General features: G+C 41.1%; 1 protein-coding gene and 1 non-coding gene across 11 annotated transcripts in view; both read right to left on the minus strand.

Annotated features, from left to right (window-relative positions):
* The window catches only part of C2CD3 (C2 domain containing 3 centriole elongation regulator), a 121,515-nt gene that overhangs the window by 42,649 nt on the left and 56,996 nt on the right, over positions 1–21,870 (minus strand). For 6 of the 10 annotated variants that reach the window (XM_060400011.1, XM_060400010.1, XM_004016315.6 and 3 more), the window contains 8 exons: positions 21,426–21,606; positions 19,760–19,943; positions 18,817–18,989; positions 17,060–17,183; positions 11,588–11,856; positions 11,042–11,131; positions 7,306–7,908; positions 3,537–3,875 (listed from right to left, as the gene is read on the minus strand). In XM_060400011.1, the coding sequence (XP_060255994.1) occupies positions 3,537–3,875; positions 7,306–7,908; positions 11,042–11,131; positions 11,588–11,856; positions 17,060–17,183; positions 18,817–18,989; positions 19,760–19,943; positions 21,426–21,606 (1,963 nt within the window). The remainder of the gene's footprint in view (positions 1–3,536; positions 3,876–7,305; positions 7,909–11,041; positions 11,132–11,587; positions 11,857–17,059; positions 17,184–18,816; positions 18,990–19,759; positions 19,944–21,425; positions 21,607–21,870) is intronic. The other 4 variants (XM_060400014.1, XM_060400012.1, XM_060400008.1 and 1 more) reach the window with 1 other exon arrangement.
* Positions 693–764, minus strand: TRNAC-ACA (transfer RNA cysteine (anticodon ACA)). Its single transcript has one exon. It is a non-coding gene; the product is annotated as a tRNA-Cys (tRNA).

Genomic DNA, 21,870 nt, shown 5'->3' on the forward strand with positions numbered 1-21,870 from the left:
CACGGCCCCTCTAAAATCACATCAATTCATCATATCCCCGTATCTGGGTTATCAGCTCTTAGGGGACAGAAACTGTGTGCCATTTGCTCTGCGCTTTCTGTACCTGGCACTGGCCTAGCATTTACTACTTGCCGAACTGAACTACCATTCTTGCAACATAAGCACAGGACTGGACACACAGTACATAATTACCGTGGTAATACAGAGTGTAAGCAGGACTACATGATAAACACAGATAAACTGATAAATACATCCTGAGAGGCAAGGTAAAGACTCTGTGTACTAGACCAAAGAGCACAGGATTTAGGTGAAATTCTTTTAAGTCAGGCTTTAGGATTAAAATTCCAGCTCTATAGAGCTTATCAACTGTGTAACTCAAGTCATTTCAGTTTTGTGAGCTTCACTTTCCTCATTTATAAAATGGTTATATACTGTAATCTGCTCATAAAATAATCCTTTGTGGTAAGGATTAAAGTGAAAGTCACTCAGTCTTGTCCGACTTTGTGACCCCATGGACTATATAGTCCATGGAATTCTCTAGGCCAGACTACCGGAGTGGGTGAAAGTGAAGTTGCTCAGTCGTGTCCGACTCTTTGCGATCTCATGGACTGTAGCCTACCATACTTCTCCATCCATGGGATTTTCCAGGCAAGAGTATTGGAGTGGGTTGCCATTTCCTTTTCCAAAGGATCTTCCCAACCCAGGGATCGAACCTGGGTCTTCTGCATTGTAGGCAGACGCTTTACTATCTGAGCCACCAGGGAAATCAGGGTATCTTCCCAACCCAGGGATTGAACCCAGGTCTCCTGCATTGCAGGCAAATTCTTTACCAGCTGAGCCACAAGGGAAGTCCAAGACTACTGGATAGTGGTAAGGAATAAGTGAGATAATTAATGTTCAAAAGTGAGAATAGAACTTGGTACAAAGAGATGTTCAATAAATTACTGCTAATTGTCAAGCCATATTTAAAAATACAATCTTCTAACTGAGAAGTTATAAGCATATTTTGCTCTTTGCAACATGGAGGCAACCCCTAAAATGGAACATAAGCATGTTTTTGCAAATTAAGTTTTATTTTCAATGCAAAAACAAAAAAACAAAACAATTTTTGCAAAAATCAAAGCTTTTTTGTGCTTTCCTTAAATTCATTCCTTATCAGACTTGTCACAGATGGGCTGCATTGGTAGGGCAGCCAAAAAGTGAAAACTGTTTCCTAATTTTGTGACTCATGCAGCACCTCAGTATCTCTAATACAGCACAGCAAGACTGTATGTGGAGAAGACTCTGTCCTGAGACAGAACGCTTCAAGGTCTCTGACACACAAAGGTGATGAGAAGGTTGAGAACCTCAGGGTCTTTGTAGAAGCTTATAATTCTGGATGTAACATTTGTTGGTAGTATGTATATGGAAAAATAGAAATAAAGACAGACAACAGTTACTGTGAACATGAATTTTGTTTCTGTTCCAAAGTAATAAGGATACACAGCAAAAACTGAGAGGCAACACAGAATCTGTAGGAGCCAAGTAGGAAGGCCAAATCAAAAGATATATTTTGAAATCTTCTGGACTTACAAAGCTATGGATTTTTAGTTCTCAGAATAATCACACATCTCAGAACTGATAATCAAAGCCATTTACAGATGAGAAATTCAAGACAAAGAGAGACAATAACTGCTCAAAGTCACAAACATACACGACTTATTGCCTGGAAATACAGGGTTGAATATATTCCTACTAGAATGTAAGCTTCATAATGGCACTATTATTGTCATTTTGTTCACTGCTTTATCCCCAGCACCATGGACAGTGCTCAAACAGCAAACAGGATATGTTTTGTTGCTGAATGAATGAATAAATGAATGAGATAAGGTCTCTGGTCTTAAAACAGCTCCTACCTAGCAGAGAAGAAAATCATGCAAATGTTGGCATTAATGTATGCAATATATGCTATGATAAAAAGGGCAAATAGGTGATGGCCCACATCAAGGAAACTCTGGTAAATGGTGATGTTTGTGCTGAGTCTTGAGAGAGGAATTGGAATTAAGTAGGCAAAAAAGTAAGGTGATGGCAAAAGGGAAAATTTTAGGAGATTACAAGGCTGAATACAAGTAGGGCAAGGGCGAAAAAAATGTAGGGCAGGGGTTCTTTGTGCCATGGATTACTTTGGCCATCTGGGGAAGTCTATGGGCCTCTTCTAGTAGTAGTTTTTTTTTTTTTTTTAAATGAATAATGTAAAATACATAAGATTACAAAGAAATCAAAGTTACCAAAACATTAAAAAACTGTGACACAGCAATATACGTGTTTTATTAATATATAACAAGATTAAGTTTTAGGTTTAATAATTACTTTGGTTTTGGACATGACTGAGCGACTGAACTGAACTGAACTGAATAACTACTGAAACTTTGAAGTAATGACAGGAATAAACGACATGCCAAGATATCTGCAGTAACTAAAATGGGATATGAAAATACCTGTGATTTCTACTGTTGACAGCTTCATGCTGCTGCTGCTAAGTCACTTCAGTCATGTCCAACTCTGTGTGACCCCATAGACGGGCAGCCCACCAGGCTCCCGTCCCTGGGATTCTCCAGGCAAGAACACTGGAGTGGGTTGCCATTTCCTTCTCCAATGCATGAAAGTGGAAAGTGAAAGTGAAGTTGCTCAGTCATGTCTGACTCTTCGCGACTGACCCCATGGACTGCAGCCCACCATGCTCCTCTGTCCACGGGCTTTTCCAGGCAAGAGTACTGGAGTGGGGCGCCATTGCTTTCTCCTACTAGGCTCTATTGCCTACACTCACAATTGGAAGAAATGTTCAATTTCAGTTGCTGCTGTGCTACTGTTTAGTTGCTGAGTCATGTCCAACTCTGCGACACCATGGACTGTGGCCCGCCAGACTCCTCTGTCCATGGGATTTCCCAGGCAAGAATACTGGAGTGGGTTTCTATTTCCTCCTCCAGGGGATCTTTCTGATCCAGGAATTACACCGTGTCTCCTGCTTGGCAGGCAGATTCTTTACCGCTGGGCTACCTGGAAAGCCTCAATTTTAGTTAGAGGTTAATAAAAATAAAGATGTAATTATTTTCCTATCCAAGATCACCTACCCTGACTTTAGTCCTTGGATTCCTGAGGGCTTATGGATCCAGTGCTAAGAATCCTTGACCCTAGGTGTATAATGAAGAGGGATAAAGTTGGTATGAATAGAGACCAAGGTGGAGATCTAACAGAAATTTCAGAGACACAGTAATTTAATGGATGGTGAAAAAGGAAAAGAGGTGCATCTAAATTGATACTCTGGTTTCTGGACTGAGGAATTTATGATATACAAAATCAAGATAACTGACAAGGCCCACTTAAGTTCAGAAAGGCTTTCACACTGCTTAAACCTTTAGGCTTGAAAAATATAATTATTATTGATTAAGATGATTAGTAATTCCTCCAGACTCAGTCATGATTAGAAAGATTTATGAAGACAGGACTTTAGCCCGCAAAGTCAGATACCTGTTTATAGATAAGTGAGAAGAACATACCTTTCAAGCTTAAGTGCATTGCTCTCTCTACCAGAATGCTGACTGTGAAAGTTCCATCTGACTCAGGAGGGCCCTCCTGGGCTGCGCAGACTTCAGCTGTGGTGTTGCTGCAGGGGACCTGGGTGGAGGCTGGAGACTTCCGGTGGCCATGTGGTGGAGAGAGCTGGATCTCATCAATTCCTCTGGGGACCTGCTCAGACTCACTGTGGCTGCTGCAGTCCATGGAGTCCAGCTCATGAGTGGGCCCAGGGTGTGGAGAAAGAGAGGAAAGAACCACATGAACTCTCAAGGCAGCTCCTGAGAGGTTGGAAGCATTTCGTCCAAATAGGGGATAAATACCTGCAAGAGGATGGAGGAGAATAAATTGAGGCAAGCAGGGACACTTTCTAAGCCTGGAGATGTTCACTGAGGGTGCTCATGGTCCACTCTTGTTTGGTAGGGCCACAGGCCCTAACATACCAATTTGCAAAAGAAACTGTTAGGTTAATATACACTGTGAGAGACTTTACTGTCTCCCCCGCAACCCCCCAACTCTATCTGAAATAATGGAAAGCAATGAGAGGCTGGATTTTAAGCCAAAGCTGAATGACTACCAGGTACAGCTGCTATAGAAGGAATCCATGAGCTGAGGGGGTAGCTAGACTTAAATGACTTTTGGAGTCTCTTAAAAGTTTTAACATTTGATGAAATCAAGAGTAGCCTGTCTTTTCTTCCATAAGTCCTACTGGTTCCTCTTCTTAGGCCTCTTATTAGGAATCTGACTTGATGCTCAATTTAGCCTGTTTCACCAAATATAGGTTTTAGCAGTAGCCCTGAAGATCATTTGGAAGGGAAAGAGGAGGCGGTGGCAGGAGGCAAAAAGAAAAGGGAGTCTGTTGAGTATTTTTTATGTGCTAGAATCTCAGAGCAGTTAAGTAACCTGGCGAAATGACTTTTCCAATAAGTGGCAGATTTAAACCCCAGGATATAACTTTTCTGGTTTGCTGGGTATTAACATGAGATTTTATTTATAGAGCAGAGGGCACTAATAGTTTCTTCAGAATCTCAAAGTTTGCTTCATAAGACTCATTCCAATTAACAGGGCAGCAGAGGATGAGATGGTTAGATAGCATCAGACTCAGTGGATATGAATCTGAGCAAATTGCAGGAAACAGTGAAAGACAGGGAAGCCCGATGTGCTGCTGCAGTCCATGGGGTCACAAAGAGCTGGAAATGATTTAGCAACTGAACAACAAGAAACAGTTCAGGAAAATGGACTTTACTGATTCAGACTGCTATAAGAGGGAGTCTTTCCTGTCTTTTTCTGTTTTTAGGCAATCTGTTTTTTTCCCATGCAATGTGTAGATTATTATGATTATAACAGGCACAAAATAAGGGCAAGTCATAGAAAGGAAGATACCAAAAGCAACACTGTTACCTCCTTATCCTCAAGTAATTTAATAGTACTTGGAAAGATGGTTGGATGGATGATTAGATGAACTGATTGCAACCCATTCAATAAACATAAAATGCTACACTTCGTATAAGGCCCTTTTACAAGTGGATAAAAAGCTGACAGGAGTGAGGGGGGGAGAAGAGTTACTTATGTTCAAGTTCTGATCCTTAAATCTATATTCAGTTTTCCAAACCTACCTGCTTCAGCCGAGTGAAGTTATAAATAAGCCTATTTTTATGAACTTTAGTTCCAGTGAGCTCTGCATACCTCAAGGATTCTTTCTGTAGTCTCCCTGAAGTATAGTCTGTCTGAAGCCCAGACAGAACAGGACACACAGAATTTGATAAGGTGCTCACCAGAGTCAGAATTATACCTGCTGGGTCCAGAGAGAATCAGAAAATCTAGGATGATCACCCTGATACTCAGTCCTCCTTTAGCTTGGGCTACCTGCTCGGTAATACGGTAGGAGCACAAGGCTAACAGAGCTACGACAGCGTTGTGACTCAGTTTCTTCAACTGTATAGTGAGGAAAATTACCTTATGGGAATGTTAAGGTACATAAATATGACATTTGTAAAGAGTATAAGGTCCGTCTAGTCAAGGCTATGGTTTTTCCAGTGGTCATGTATGGATGTGAGAGTTGGACTATAAAGAAAGCTGAGCGCTGAAGAATTGATGCTTTTGAACTGTGGTGTTAAAGAAGACTCTTGAGAATCCCTTGGACTGCAATGAAATCCAACCAGTCCATCCTAAAGGAGATCAGTCCTGGGTGTTCATTGGAAGGACTGATGTTGAAGCGGAAACTCCAATACTTTGGCCACCTGACTCGAAGAGCTGACTCATTGGAAAAGACCCTGATGCTGAGAAAGACTGAGGGCAGGAAGAGAAGGGGCCAACAGAGGATGGTTGCATGGCATCACCGACTCAATGGACATGGGTTTAGGTAAGCGGGAGTTGGTGACGGACAAGGAGGCTTGGCGTGTTGCAGTCCATGGGGTCGCAAAGAGGCAGACACGACTGACAGAGTGAATTGAACTAACCTGGAAGAGTCTAGTCTGGTCATCTTCAATTCATTCTGTAGCATAGCTGCCAGACTTATTGTTCTAGAACGTAAAGCTATGTCACTCTTCTATTCAGAACTCATTAAAATAGCTTTCCATAGCTCTCAGAAAAAAGCCTAAACTCTCCTGCTTAGAAGAGGCTTCCCACACAATCCTCCTGCTCACCTCTCTAGCTTCATTCTCCACCATTTCCCAACCTATATATCCTGTGATCCAACAGCACCAAATTACTTACAACACCTAAAATGTATCAGGCTGCTTCCTGACTCTATGCCTTCACCCATGCTATTCCCGTTTAGAAAACCGTTTCCCCCGCCTTTTCTTGACTTATTTCTAAATCCTTTGAAACTCAGGTGAAGCATCACTTCCACTGACATGTCATCCTTGGACCAAAGACCTGTTGTGTCCCTGTGCTCCCACAGCGCCACTGAGAATACCTTTTCATAGTTCTTACACTTTACTGTATGTGTTTACTACTCCACCCCCCCATTAAACAACAAACTCATTAACTATTTTTGACTCTTTTGAATTCCCAGGGTCATGTACATAGAGCAAATACTGAACAAACGCTTGAAAGAAAAGCACTCATAATGCCACTTGCAAAATACTACCTTTTTTCCTTTCTGTCTTGTGAACCAGTTAATTATCATGTAGATTTTCTGATTCCAAGATGTGTTGACCAGAGAGAAAGGACATCCTAATCTCATTAGCAGGTACACTTCTCAGTGTATTTAAAAACCAACATTTTAGATTATCATATAGGCTCTTATACATGGGATTAAAGGTAGACCCTAAATTCACTCATTCTTATTTCACATGTATTAACTGAGGACTTAGTGTTCTAGGCACTGTGTTAGGTGCAACAATCTGATGAATTTGGATGTACTTTAAGGCTACAAAGTTCAGAGCCAGTTCTTAGATCTTAGACTGTATACCTTAGGCTCCACTAAGGTATACTGTCACTAGATAATGCCCTTCTTAAAGCAGCCAGCAGACCTCTTTCGGAAATCTCTTTACTTTCAAGAAGCATTACTAAATTATTATTAATCTTTCAACATGCAATAATGGCCAGAATACTTACTAATATGTGACCTTGGGCAGTTACCCAACCTACCTGAGCCTCCATTTTCATGACTGAAAAATGAGTTTGGTATCTATCTTATAGATTTCTGGGAGGACCAAATAAAATAATGTCAGAGAGGATATCTCACGTGGTACTTGTCACAGAGCAGAGGTGCTCAAACCACAAGAGCTAAGGCTGTTCATCACTTACCACTGACAGTGAGTGTCCTTGCTGACCTCTCCCCAAGTCTGGTCAAGTCCACATAGGCTGAGCCAATCCAGCTGTCTGTCTGGTGGGGCCTCTCCACGCTCTCATTGCCATAAGCCCGCCACACCTGGATCTCTAACCTCTCCTCTCTGAAGTACCAAAGCAGTGATGGGTTCCTGGTGACTTCTGCTCTTTTGGATGCCTTGAAAGTAACCATGACCTGCTTTTTGTTTGTAGATTCCTTAGGCTTCTTGAGAGGGGTCCAAAAGCCTTCGTGATCATATAGCTTGTAGCGGAGGTAGCAATATGTACTCTTATGAATGTGGTTGTGGCCGGCAAGCAGCACACAATGGGTGGGCAGCCAGAGCCTCGGGGTGGAGATGGTAACAGTGGCTGGCTCCTCTTCATCCATCTTGACAAAATCCTTCAGATTATTCTCAAAGCTCCAGCCCAATAGCTTAGCAGCTTCCAATACCCGCTCTCTGTCTCCAGGATGGGTGAAGGAGACTGAAAGCTCCAGACCACCAACAATCTTCTGCATGAGTTCCAAGCCATGAGGCAGGCCCCCCTCTTCTGGGAAAACGATAGGATACCATCCTGTGATCCCTTATGAGAGAAAAGAAAGTTTTTCAATTATTGTTTTATAAGTAAAAAGACTTTCTGCCATCACCCTGGTCCAATATAGAAAAGAAAACATAAACCCACAGTGCGCTGAAGTTTGTTTCATCTGACAGCTGAAAGACAATGAAATCAGGTGGAAGAACAAAGGTTAGGAGCTGGAAGATCTCAATTTTCTCCTTGGCTCAGCTCAAAATTAGTGGTTCAGTCTGGGTAAGCCATTAATTTCTTTTAGCCTTATTTCATTACCTGACACATGGGAAAAACAGTGCCAATCTTGTTTACCAGACAAAGTTATTATGATTGTCAAATGAAATAATGGTTCTGCAAGAGCTTTGAAAGAGAATTAAAAATGTGAAATATTATTATGATACGATGAGTACAATGGAGAAGGCATGGGACAGGATCAGGAGATCTGAGAGATGTCTAGCCACAGGTCTTTGACCAAGGGAACTGCCACTTACGGAATACATACAAAGGACCAGGCACTAGACTTCAAAATGAAAATTTTAAATATTAGCTACTTGTTACTGGGTATCTACTATGTGTCAGAAATTCTCTTATGCTTTATACATATTGCGTTCTAAACTGCTTCAGTTGTTTCCAACTCTTTGTGACCCTAAACTGTAGCCTGCCAGGCTCCACTGTCCATGGGATTTTCCAGGTAAGACTACTTCAGGGGTTGCCATGCCACTCTCCAGGGGATCTTCCCGACCCAGAGATCAAACTCATGTCTCATATTTCCTGCACTGGCAGACGGGTTCTTTATCACTAGCGCCACCTGGGAAGCCCTTATACATATTACATCATTTAATTTTCTTGGTAACCCTGTCATGTTCTGAGGATTAAACAGGACAATAATCCACATTTTACAGATGGGCAAATGAAAGCTCAGAGACCTTCCCAAGTTGTTACAGCTACCAGGCAGTAAAGCTAGGATTTGAATCCAGGTATAGCTGGCTTTAAAGTCTACAGTCCACCTATTATAAGTTCATAATATCTTATCTAGAATCTTCAGGATCAGATTTGTTTACACTTTTAAAAATGTTCAGATCTTAGAAAGGTAATACGGTACATAAATTGAATACTATGTACTACTCAGTGGTCACGGAGGTCAGGGGTTGGTAAACTTATTCTGTAAAAGGGCAGATGGTAAGTATTTTCGGCTTTTCGGCCATATAGTCTCTGTTGCAGCTATTCAACTGTATTGTAGTAAGAAAGCAGACATAGACAATATGTCAATGAATGGGCACAATGTGCTCCAATAAAACTTTATATAATCAGGAAGTGGCCCAAGTCAGAAATGAAGCCTAAACAGTCTCATGTCAGTTGGTATCAGGTTTGGCTGCTTATCTAATTTAAAAAAACTTGTAATTTTCTGAGTTTTTTGGATTTCATAATTATGTCAAGCAGTTTATAGACTGGTATAATATTCACAGCAATTATCTGAGATTTTATTAATTAAAATTACAGATTAGAAGATTCAGACTTATTGAGATGAATTTGCCAAAGGTCACTTACGGTATTATGATTTAACGCATTTAATTTTGGGGGGCCTTCCAAGTTTTCATTTATAAAATGAGGATGCTGAAATGAGAATGTAGATCTCCAAGACTCCTTTTAACTTTAGTCTAAAAACCTACAGCTTTGGTTTAGTAATTTCTCATCACTGGGTATTAATTTCCTTACAACCGAGTGGTTCTTAATATTATTTGGTCACAGATCCCTTTGGCGGCAACGAAAGTTGGCCCAGAACAATGCTCAAATATAAATCCACAAAGAATTTCACACCATTTTAGCACTTAAGAACTGCTACACAGGACTGTTCCTCTGGCTCTGTGATTCTATAATTGAGATTACTGACAGGAGGAAACAAAACAGAAAGTTCACTTTAGAATAACTGACTATAAAGACAAATGCTACGTCAAAAGGTTTATTTCCAAGTGGTTAAATTTAATTTGTGAAGCTGGATTTCTCAGATGGTGCCTATTTGCTGACAAACTCTGTAGTAAGTTTCAGAAGGAAAGAAACCATGTGGCCAGCCCTGTGCAGAGATCTTTTTAAATGTATAACTTCATCAAATGCTTCACTAATCCTGCAATATCCTATTACTTCCATTTTCAGAGATTTCCATTTAGAGAGCTGGGAGATGAAGTGACTTGTCCTAGATCACAAAAAGTGACAGACAGAAGTGAGATTTGAATGCTTTATCAAGCTTTAGAGATTCTTTCTGGCAGGCACATAGTATTTGCTTATTGAGTATTGCTCAAATTTCAATTCACAGTTAAAACTGGGAGATGTGTGCTAAATTTTGGAAAATAGATCATATAATCCTAGGGAGGAAGATGGGCAAAAGAAGGAAACTTGATGTTTACTGAGTGCCTACTATGTGTCAGGTACTTTACATATCCTATCTCACTGAGTCCTACCTCATAGACTTGTTACCATTAACAGTCTCCATCTCTAAGTGGGACTCAGAGAGGTCAAGGTCACTGAGCTAGTAAAAAGCAGGATGGGACCAGTATTTCCAGACTGCTGTCTTGGTGGTTGTACTTTCTTTCAGGTCTCTATCTCACAGCTTCATTCCTTCTTCAGTGAGACAGAAGAGTATAGTGAAAAAGAATGGGCAAACCTGAATTTGATTTCCAGGACTCTACTACGTGGCTGTGTTGTTCTGACTAATCACTTAAACTCTGTGAGCCTAAATTTTCTCATCTGTCAAATGAAGACAATCCTAGTATTCCTGACAGTAAGAGTTACCCTGAGGTTCAAATGAGATCTGAGAAAATATTTTACAGAGTGCTATATAATGCAATAGGTATTGCCATATTTATTGTAAGTAGTATCATCATCATTCTCTTTCCTGGAGGAAGATGACAGTACACTGTTTTGAGCTTCTTTGCTTTATTAGAAGACTTCTGAAATAACTAGCAAAGGACTTAACAATATTTTTGAGAAAACTTCTGAGGTATCTGGCAGAATTGAGAAGTATGTGCTAAGGTGTCTCCCCCCCTCCCCCCTGCCTACCCAATATCTTGCAAGAGAGCCAAACAAGATGATCTCAAGCAGGGAGGTGAACAGGAAAGAACAGGATCAGAAACTGATAATCCAGGATCCCTACCAGATCTCTTCATCAGCAGATCTTTTGTTGGAATCTTTACTACTCCAAGCAGGTAATCTTTGAATGAGTGGATACTGGTTATATCACTGGCTGTTAAATCAAACAGAAAAAGGGAAATTAGTTGGTGGTCTACTGACTAAAGGGCTTGTGTTACAATATAGCCATATGAGAATCCATTTACACTCAGTGAATTTCAGTGTTGGACGGTGCATTAGAGATCATCTTGCTCCAGTCAAATCTTGAATGCCTTCTAAATCATTTAAATTAAATCATTAAGTATGTGTATACCCACACTTAAGTAATTTTACTTTGAAAAATTCAGGCATACAGAAAAGTTACAAGAATATTTATGAACTCCTATATATCCTTCACCTAGATTCACTTGCTAACAACTTGACACATTTGCCTTACTTTTCTACATTCTCTTAAACACACTCAATACATATTCTACATATTTTTGCTATACCCTTTAGAAGTAAGTTGGAAGCACTATACCATTCAGAACAGAACTCTTTTTAATTGTGACTGTGAGCCATTTGTCCTCACCTGACTTGGTATCTTCATGATAAACAGCAAAAGTAACTTCTGCAAACTCTAACAGCTCTGCCAGGAAACAGGCTTCTCCACTGCAGTGCTGAGTTACCAAGTTACATGAGAACTCACTGTGATGGGAGAACTCGGGGCAGAAGGAACAGGCCACAGGGTGGGTTTGACGCTGTTCTCCCTTGGGCAGGAAGGACAGATGAGTGGTGACAAAGGCATTGACCCCGACTGTGGCACTAAACTGCAGAGCAGGTTCCTGCTCAGCCAAAGCCCTGTAGGGGAGAAGGGTAGGAATATCAGAAATGAGAAGGATTCAGTATCAGAAATCAGTAGACTGCCTAAGGAATATCACCATTCCCATGAGGCCACCAAGAACACTCACAGACCATATGTTTCTTATCTAGGCTTTGGCAGGGCCACAGCGTTTTTTCTTAGCAATAGAGATGTCACAGCATACGTGTGTATGAAGAAGACAATATTCATCTGCCTAGTAGAGTGATACTACAAGGACATTCCACTGCCCTGGTCTGGCTTCTTGCCCTTTTTGCTTGAAAGTACAACACAGACCAGATGCAGGACTTAAAAAAAAAACTGCCTGCCATCTAATCTGACTTTCCCCATGAGTTCCCAGAGAAACTACTGAATTTCGTACCTATTACTCAGTCTCTCTGAGATCTGAGTACTGAAATTCTGAGTCCTTTTCTGTCAATTCAGTTCAGTTCAGTCACTCAGTCGTGTCTGCCTCCTTGCAACCCCACGGACTGCAGCACACCAGGCTTTCCTATCCATCACCAACTCCCGCTTACTCAAACTCATGTCCATTGAGTCGGTGACGCCATCCAACCCTCTCATCCTCTGTTGTCCCCTTCTCCTCCCACCTTCAATCTTTCCCAGCATCAGGGTCTTTTCAAATGAGTCAGCTCTTCGCATCAGGTGGCCAAAGTATTGGAGTTTCCACTTCAACATCAGTCCTTCCAATGAACACCCAGGACTGATCTCCTTTAGGATGGACTGGTTAGATTTCCTTGCAGTCCAAGGGACTCTCACGAGTCTTCTCCAACACCACAGTTCAAAAGCATCAATTCTTCTGCATTCAACTTTGTTTATAGTCCAACTCTCACATCCATACATGACTACTGGAAAAACCATAGCTTTGACAAGACTGACCTTTGTTGGCAAAGTAATGTTTCTGCTTTTTAATTTGTCAGTTACATAGTAACCAATTTATTTAACACTATGTTTATGATTCTGACATGGGCTGGGTCTTACCCAGAACGGGTACTCCATTATACATAAGTTTCATGCCTCCATGGCTTTTGCACATGTTCTTCTCTTTGACTGGAATAATTTTCTGCTTTCTTGGGCATTTTAATTAACTCTTACTCTTCTTTCAAGACTCAGATTATTTTGAAGGGTCCTGAATGCCATGTTGAGCAAGCAGGTTGGACCTTATCCTGTGGACCACCACCCTAGAATGTAGTGAGTACCATCTAGGGGGTTCAGACAGTAAACTATTTGGGCATAGGAAAAAATTTATTAAAATTTCTAGAGCTGTTATTTCATATATTAAAGTTTTACTACTCTTAACAATATATGTATTAGTACAGTAGTACATGAAGATGACTCATATATGAATAAGTGTCCATATATTTAGAGAGTATGCTAATTTTTTTTAAATGATAGGAAGGTAGAATTAAAATTAGGAGACCACTGTTACTGACTATGAGAAACCATTAGAAGTTTGACTATATGGTAGAACATGATTAAAAAACCTCCCTGGTATCTCACTAAGATGTTCTTGAGTGGTTACTAGAAAAGTCTATTTGGAGAATTCAGTGAGGAAAAGTATTAATTAGACTGAACATATTATCAGCTACTTTCACGTAAGATCTCACATGGCAGTAATCCCAATAGTTATTTAGTGACCATGAAGTTAAAGGTAAATATTCTGACTCTTAAGTTGTAACAGGGACCAAATTAAGCAGCATTTGCTTCTTTCTTGAATTCATGTCCAAAGTGAGCTAGCTTGTTTCAGGATCATGATCCAGTTATTCTTTTTTTTTAAAAATATATTTATATTTATTTATTTGGCATGAAGAACTATGGACAGAGGTTTGTGACATTGTACAGGAGGCAGGGATCAAGACATCTCCAAGAATAAGAAATGAAAAAGGCAAAATGATTGTCTGAGGAGGCCTTACAAATAGCTGTGAAAAGAAGAGAAGTGAAAGGCAAAGGAGAAAAGGAAAGATATAGCCATTTGAATGCAGAGTTCCAAAGCATAGCAAGGAAAGATAAGAAAGCCTTCCTCAGTGATGAATGCAAAGAGATAGAGGAAAACAATAGACTGGGAAAGACTAGAGATCTCTTCAAGAAAATTAGAGATACCAAGGAAACATTTCATGCAAAGATGGGCTCAATAAAGGACAGAAATGGTATGGATCTAACAGAAGCAGAAGATATGAAGAAGAGGTGGCAATAATATACAGAAGAACAATACAAAAACATCTTCATGACCCAGATAATCATGGAGTGATCACTCATCTAGAGCCAGACATTCTGGAATGTGAAGTCAAGTGGGCCTTAGGAATTATCACTGCAAACAAAGCTAGTGGAGGTGATGGAATTCCAGTTGAGCTATTTCAAATCCTAAAAGATGATGCTGTGAAAGTGCTGCACTCAATACGCCAGCAAATTTGGAAAACTCAGCAGTGACCACAGGACTGGAAAGGTTCAGTTTTCATTCCAGTCGCAAAGAAAGGCAATGTCAAAGAATGTTCAATCTACCACACAACTGCACTCATCTCACATGCTAGCAAAATAATACTCAAAATTCTCCAAGCCAGGCTTCAATAGTACGTGAACCATGAAATTCCAGATGTTCAAGTTGGATTTAGAAAAGGCAGAAGAACCAGAGATCAAATTGCCAACATCCGTTGGATCATGGAAAAGGCAAGAGAGGTCCAGAAAAACATCTATTTCTGCTTTATTGACTACGCCAAAGCCTTTGACTGTGTAGATCACAACAAACTGTGGAAAATTCTGAAAGAGATGGGAACACCAGACTACCTGACCTGCCTCTTGAGAAATCTGTATGCAGGTCAGGAAGCAACAGCTAGAACTGGACATGGAACAACAGACTGGTTCCAAATCAGGAAAGGAGTACATCAAGGCTGTATACTGTCACTCTGCTTATTTAACTTCAGTGCAGAGTACATCATGAGAAACACTGGGCTGGAGGAAGCATAAGCTGGAATCAAGATTGCTGGAAGAAATATCAATAACCTGAGATATGCAGATGACACCACCCTATGGCATAAAGCAAAGAACTAAAAAGCCTCTTGATGCAAGTGAAAGAGGAGAGTGAAAAAGCTGGCTTAAAGCTCAACATTCAGAAAATGAAGATCATGGCATCTGGTCCCATCGCTTCATGGCAAATAGATGGGGAAACAATGGAAACAGTGGCAGACTTTATATTTTTGGGTTCCAAAATCACTGCAGATGGTGATTGAAGCCATGAAATTGAAAGATGCTTACTCCTTGGAAGGAAAGTTATCACCAACCTAGACAGTATATTCAAAAGCAGAGACATTCCTTTGCCAACAAAGGTCCATCTAGTCAAAGTTGTGGTTTTTCCAGTAGTCATGTTTGGATGTGAGAGTTGGACTATTAAGAAAGTTGAGCATCAAAGAATTGATGCTTTTAAACTGTGGTGTTGGTGAAGACTCTTGAGAGTCATTTGGACTGCAAGGAGATCCAACCAGTCCTTCCTAAAGGAAATCAATCCTGAATATTCATTGGAAGGACTGATGCTGAAGCTGACACTCCAATACTTTGGCCACCTGATATGAAGAACTGACTCACTGGAAAAGACCCTAATGCTGGGAAAGATTGAAGGTGGGAGGAGAAGGGGATGACAGGGGATGAGATGGTTGGATGGCATCACTGACTCAATGTCCATGAGTTTGAGTAAACTCCAGAAGTTGGCGATGGAACAGGAGGCCTGGAATGCTGTAGTCCATGGGGTCACAGAGTCGGACACCACTGAGTGTCTACACTGAACTGATTTATTTGGCTCTACTGGGTCTTAGTCACGGCATATGGGCCCTTTAGTTGCAGCATATGAACTCTTACTTGTGGTATACAGGATCCAGATCCCTGACCAGGGACTGAACCTGGGCCCCCTGGATCGGAAGCATGGCGTCTTAGCCACTGGACCACCAGGGAAGTCCCAAATTCTCCTTCTTAGCTGAGCACTTGTTATGTGCTGGAACAATGCTCTGTGGTAGGGGTACAGAGAAGAGTTCAGGCAGTGTGTGCATGCAGAGGAATGCACAGCCTAGTGGAGGAAAACTCATGTCTGCAAGTAATGGAAACAGACTACTATGTGCTGCAACATGGAGCTAGCAGACAAAGGACAAAGCACCAATTCTATCAACATGTAGGGAGAGATGGAGGAAGGCTGCAAAGCCTTGATGAAAACGGAAGTTTGTTTAGAGGACAAAATAAGGAAGAACATCCAAAGTAGAGAGAGGAATGAGCAATGGAGGCAAGCGAAGCCATGCTGTTTATACAAACAGTATTTCAGGCAGAGAAAACAGCGAGGCAGAGGCCCTGAGGGGAAGAAGAGCATGTGTGCAGAAGCAATAAAAACGCCAGTGGCTGGAGTGGAGTGAGCAGAGCAGCAGCTTCCAGGAGAGGAGGGCATAAAGATAATGGAGTCAGATCATGGGGGCCTTACAACCATTTAAAAGGCTCTGGTTTTTATTTTAAATGAGATGGAACGGCATTGGTGGGTTTTAAGTAGATGTGTGTCAAGATCTATTTAAGTTTTTAAAAGCTCACTGGCTTCTGTACTGACAACAGACTAAAGGGGAATGAGCCAGAAAAACAGAAGGTGGTACTCAGACTGAACATGATACTATAAGAGGATCTGTAATAGCGATTGGTCTTGGCATGGTGGAGAGCATAGGGTCTGACCTTGGGTTAAGGGGTGAGTAGGGTAGAGGGCTTCCCTAGTGGCTCACATGGTAATCTGCCTACAACGGGGGAGGTCTGGGTTCAGTCCCCAGGTCAGGAGGATCTCCTGCAGAAGGGAACAGCAACCCACTCCAGTATTCTTGCCTGGAGAGTCCCATGGACAGAGGAGCCTGGTGGGCTACAGTCTTTGGGGTTGTAAAGAGCCGGGCATGACTTATGAGACTCAACATCAGCAGCAACAGGGTAGACGATAAACTGCTAGACAAGGTCAAGGAACTAAGTTGCTAATAACAGCTAAAATAGCAATATCTGCAAGTGATTTATTCACTTATATTCCTATGTGCTTTCTTAAGAGAAAAAGAAAAGAGCAGAATTGTGGTTAATAAACTGAAGATTGTACCCAAGGAAGTTTTACGTTATCTGAGCATCACAAATTCTGTGGACTGCAGTGGAGAAAGGTTTGGTTTGAGAACTGCTTTTCTAAGGTGAACTTACTTGGCTGCTGCTTGTAAACCACAGGCTCTGATAATCTGGACTGAGATGGAGACAGTTCGGGCAGCGAGAACTCCCTCTGCTGTCCTTGGAGTACGCCTGTACCTTAGGCCCACATCCAGTAAACCTGAAGAATGAGGGTGAAAGGAAAAATCAAATGGTTGGTTGAAATAATCTGTTCTACCAAATCCTAAATCTTAGTCAGGAAGGAAGGAAGAGGTTAAACACTATAATCCTAATGAACAGTAAGGGGCCTCAGCAGTGAAACAATCTGTCTATGGTCAGAATCACATTATATTTTTGTACTTTAGGATTAATAAAGCAGAATAGAAGTCACAATTTTCACTTTATATCTATGAAAACTATGGCTCAGAGATTCAACTGCTTGTAAAAATCACATAACTAACAGAGGCAGAACGTAATCCCAATTATTTTTATAGAATCGAGATGGACTCTAACCTTTGTTTTCTACAATCTTTAAAAGGTTTTCACACTCACACATTTCTATCACCCTCCTACTACCACCACCTGAAACACCTTCACATGCCATCTTTTAATAAGAATTCTCCTGGACTTCCCCGGTATTCCAGTGGTTGGGAATCTACTTGTCAATGCAGGGGACATGAATTTGATCCCTGGTCCAGGAAGATTTCATGTGCTGCAGGGCAACTAAGCCCAAGTACTATAACCACTGAGCCCATGTGCCCTAGAGCCTATGCTCTGCAACAAGAGGGCCCACATACCTTAACAAAGAGTAGCCCCCACTTGCTGAAACTAGAGAAGTCCACATAGTAATGAAGACCCAGTGCAGCCAAAAATAAAAATAAACATTGTTTTTAAATTACTTATTTTTGATTGCACTGGTCTCAGCTGCTGCATGTGGACTTTCTCTAGTGGTAGAGAGTGGGGGCTCCTCTTAGTTACGGTATGCATGCTTCTCATTGCGGAGGCTTCCCTTGTTGCGGAGCACAGGCTCTAGGTTCACAGGCTTCAGTAGTTGCAGCAGGTGGGCTCAGCAGTCTCGGCTCTTGGGCTCTACTTGCTCTACAGCATGTGGAATCTTCCTGGACTAGGGGTCAAACCCATATCCCCTGCGCTGGCAGGTGGATTCTTATCGCTTGTGCCACCAGAGAAGTCCCCAGGGAAAGCTTTAAGGAACAGAACAAGCTGATCAGTGAGGGTAAGGAGGAACAACTCAATCTAACAAGATAAAGCCTTTGTTTAGGCAGATACTCTCCAGTAAGAGGGAAGAGTAACTTGATTTATGAGGCTCATTCTAGTTATTCATGATGTATTAGAAGGATAGGTCATCTTGCTGGAACCATTAGGATAGAATTCAAAACTCCAATTCTAACTAATCCCTTCTAACTTTAAATCCTGACTCTCTCTTCCCTCACAGTGAATTTCCACTTCATGCCATTTTCTTCCAATCCTACATCATGTTGCCTTAGAATAATAATTTTCTGAGTATACCTACATAATACTTGGGATTTGTGTCTTGAGGGCTTGTCAAATGCTACTGAAGTTAAAGGTGAGATAAGCAACATTTATGTACACAATCTACATAACTATGAATTTTCTAAAATTATATTCAAAATTTGCAGTATGTATTCTATTCACTTTCTAAGAGAAGGTACCTCAGTTTTTATCAAATTCTGAAAAGGTAAGTACCACAAAATGTGAAGAATCACTAATTTAGAGGGAAAAGGGATATTCACATATCCTACCTTTGAAAGCGAAAGGTAAACATCTTCAATTACCTGATGACTGGTTCCTCAGTTCTTTCCTATTCTCAAGCCTGGGGGTTAAAGGGAGATTAAAGGTCTGTATGCCCCCATCCTCACGGTGCTGCATGGTTACCAAGGCACAGATCCTCGATAATGGCAAGGTTCCTTTGGCGACCATCTGGTCTCTCACATTAGGATAATAGTATCTGTAAGCCACAAAAGCACAAGCTGTCGTCAGCTCAAAGAATTAGGTGGACGAATGATTCAGTTTCAGGGATAAGCTTTCAGTATCCAGTTTTCTTTGGAGCCCGACTGTTCTGTATTTGTGGTATGCAGCTGTGGTTGTGTCTGGCTGGATTTACTGCCCATAACCTGCAGGAGGAACCCCGTAAATTATACTCTGTGTTCAAGACAAAGCCCAGCTTCTCACAGGTTTTCGGCTGAGGACTCAGCATCTGGCTTTGCCCTTTGGGAGTAGCCGCTCCTGACAACATCCATCCTGCAGCACAAGTGGTTCTGTGCCATGAGTGGGATTATTATTTCACAAAGGCTAGTCTTCTGGTGGTGGGAAGAACAGATTACAAGAAATGAGTCTAGAAGTGAAGAGACCAGTTAGGAGGGTATTACAGTAATTGAGGCATGATATAGCAAGGGCCTGAATAACGTAAGGCAAAAAGAGAAGCAGAAGAAAGGTGACTAATACATGTTAAGTGACAGTAGGAGATAAAAATGAAAACCTCTCTTCCAAATGTAAGTAGTGGTTAGAAGCAAGAGATACAAAGTGCTCCCAAAAGCCTAATAATTTAACAGATTATGGTAAAAGCTGGATAAGAGTCACTACCAAAATCCTAAATAATATTAAACAGGGCAGAAGGGGTCACTTTGCTTACAGTTCAACCAGGGCTAATTAACGGAAGGATGCTCTATGACTGTGCACTTCTTTCCCAGGCACAGGGATGGATTATCCATACTGTACCTGCACCAGATTTCAAACTGGACTCCACCTCCAGGGACAAGCCCATGTGCAGAGAAGGCGCTAAGCAGGAGCCTTTGCACTGGAACCTCAGCTGGCAACAGGAGAGAGTGATGGTGTCCACTGTTAAAGACGGGGTCTGGAACACAGAGCGTGGCTGCAGATCTAAAAGGCTTCAGGGTGATTCCTTTGGAAAAGAAAAGAAGTTCAGAAAAATTCAACACATCATTAAGTGCCTTAAATATAATAAGAGAGAATGTTAATATCCAGTATTATTCAATTGTATCCTCATAATAGACTGTAGCCCCCCAGGCTTCTTTGTCCACGGAATTCTCCAGCCAAGAATACTGGAGTGGGTAGCCATTCCCTTCTCCAGGGGAAAAGAAAGCAGGTATTTCTCCTGTTACACAGATGAGGATATGGCTACCTTGAAGTTACACAGTCAATCCAAAGGTCTTAGAGCTAGTACGTCATAGACTTGGAACCAGAAACTGTATCTTCTGACTGCATTACTCCTACCAAGGTCCACTTCCTTAGTAGCTATGGTCGCCTAAGGTGCCACGATAATACAGAAGAAATTCCTTTGTTGGTGGACAGTGTGTGAGAGCTCCAGCACTTTATTTTCTTTACTTTCTTACCAACACTTATTAATCTATTTAAAAAATATATATATATAGCCATCTCAGCGAGTATGAAGTGGTACCTTGCTATTGTTTTGATCTTTATCTCCCAAGTGACTAATCATTTTAACCATCTTTTCATGTGCTTATTAGCCACTTCTATATAGAGTGTCTATTCAGATCCTTTCCCCGTTTTTAAACTGGGTTGTCTTTTTATTACTGATTTGTTAAGAGTGCTTTATATATCCTGGGTACAAGTCCATTATTTGAACCTCAAAACCAATCCTGGCAGCACTTAAGGACATGCTCAGAATGACAGAAAATTTGAGTCACCCAACTTGCTCATTCCCAGCTGCAATCAAATAAGGCGACACTTCTGTCCTCTTGTTCGAGCTCTCAGAGATGACCCAAGGATAGAGATAGTAAGGGACAGTACAATGTAGTGCAGGAACTCGACATTAAGGCCAGTTGGACAGGGTTTAAATGCCAACCTTGGGACTTGTTAGTGGGGTGGCCGTAGTCACTAACACTCTGAACCTTGCTTTCTCTTCTGTAAAATAAAGACACTAGAATCTACCAGGGTAAGTTGCTTTAGGATTTAAGATTATGATCTACGTGAGATATATATGTATATATTTCCCCTAGTAACAATGGTTCAGTATTCTCTCTTAATTTAGCACTCTTGATGATCTTATAGAATATAATTATGATGGATAATAAGAATTGACTATATGTTAATAGATAAGAGTGAAGAGGCTTGTAAATGATGTTAAATGAGACAAAATGTAAACGATTGATGGATTTAGGTAAAGGGTATACAGGAATACTTTGTACTATTTTTGCAACTTTTCCATAAATTTGAAATCAAATCAAAATAAAATGTTATGAAAAACAATTTAAGAAAAGCAAAAACTCAGGGTATCTCCTGCATTGCTCAGCTAAGACTAGAAATACTGAGGAACACAAGACTCACTCAGGAAGAAAAATCTCTAAGTATATTCAATAAAAGAGCCACAGAAGACTAAGAAGGCCTAATCTCCCAAACCTACCATTTTCAAGGAACTCAGGTCCTTTCAGCACATTGGACTGTGAGTCTTGAACTGGAAAGTAGTACTGGACATAACAATCTGCTTCTCCCCAGACTGTGGCCTGAAGAGGGGCGAGCCCTTTAACCTTGTCTACAAGGAGTTCAAAGTGGTGCTCCATCAATCCATTTCCATGGTCCCCTGCCTATGAAACGAAACAGAGATGCTGGTGAGCTTTAAAGAGTAATGTGTATAGAGTGTTCATGCTTATTATCTTATAGTCTGAGAAGAGATGAAGAAATAAGCAGACAGTTAATATTCATTGTGCATAAATCTCACAACTGCTCACTGTAATCAGATCAGGGAGCATTTACTCTAGACTGTGAGACTTGGGTCAACATTAGGAAATCCATAAATGTAATCCAATGCACTAATAGAGGAAGGAAAAAAGTGACTACCTCAATAAAGG

The sequence above is a fragment of the Ovis aries genome, chromosome 15, assembly GCF_016772045.2.
Source record: "Ovis aries strain OAR_USU_Benz2616 breed Rambouillet chromosome 15, ARS-UI_Ramb_v3.0, whole genome shotgun sequence".
In the NCBI taxonomy this organism is placed as follows: Eukaryota; Metazoa; Chordata; class Mammalia; order Artiodactyla; family Bovidae; genus Ovis; species Ovis aries.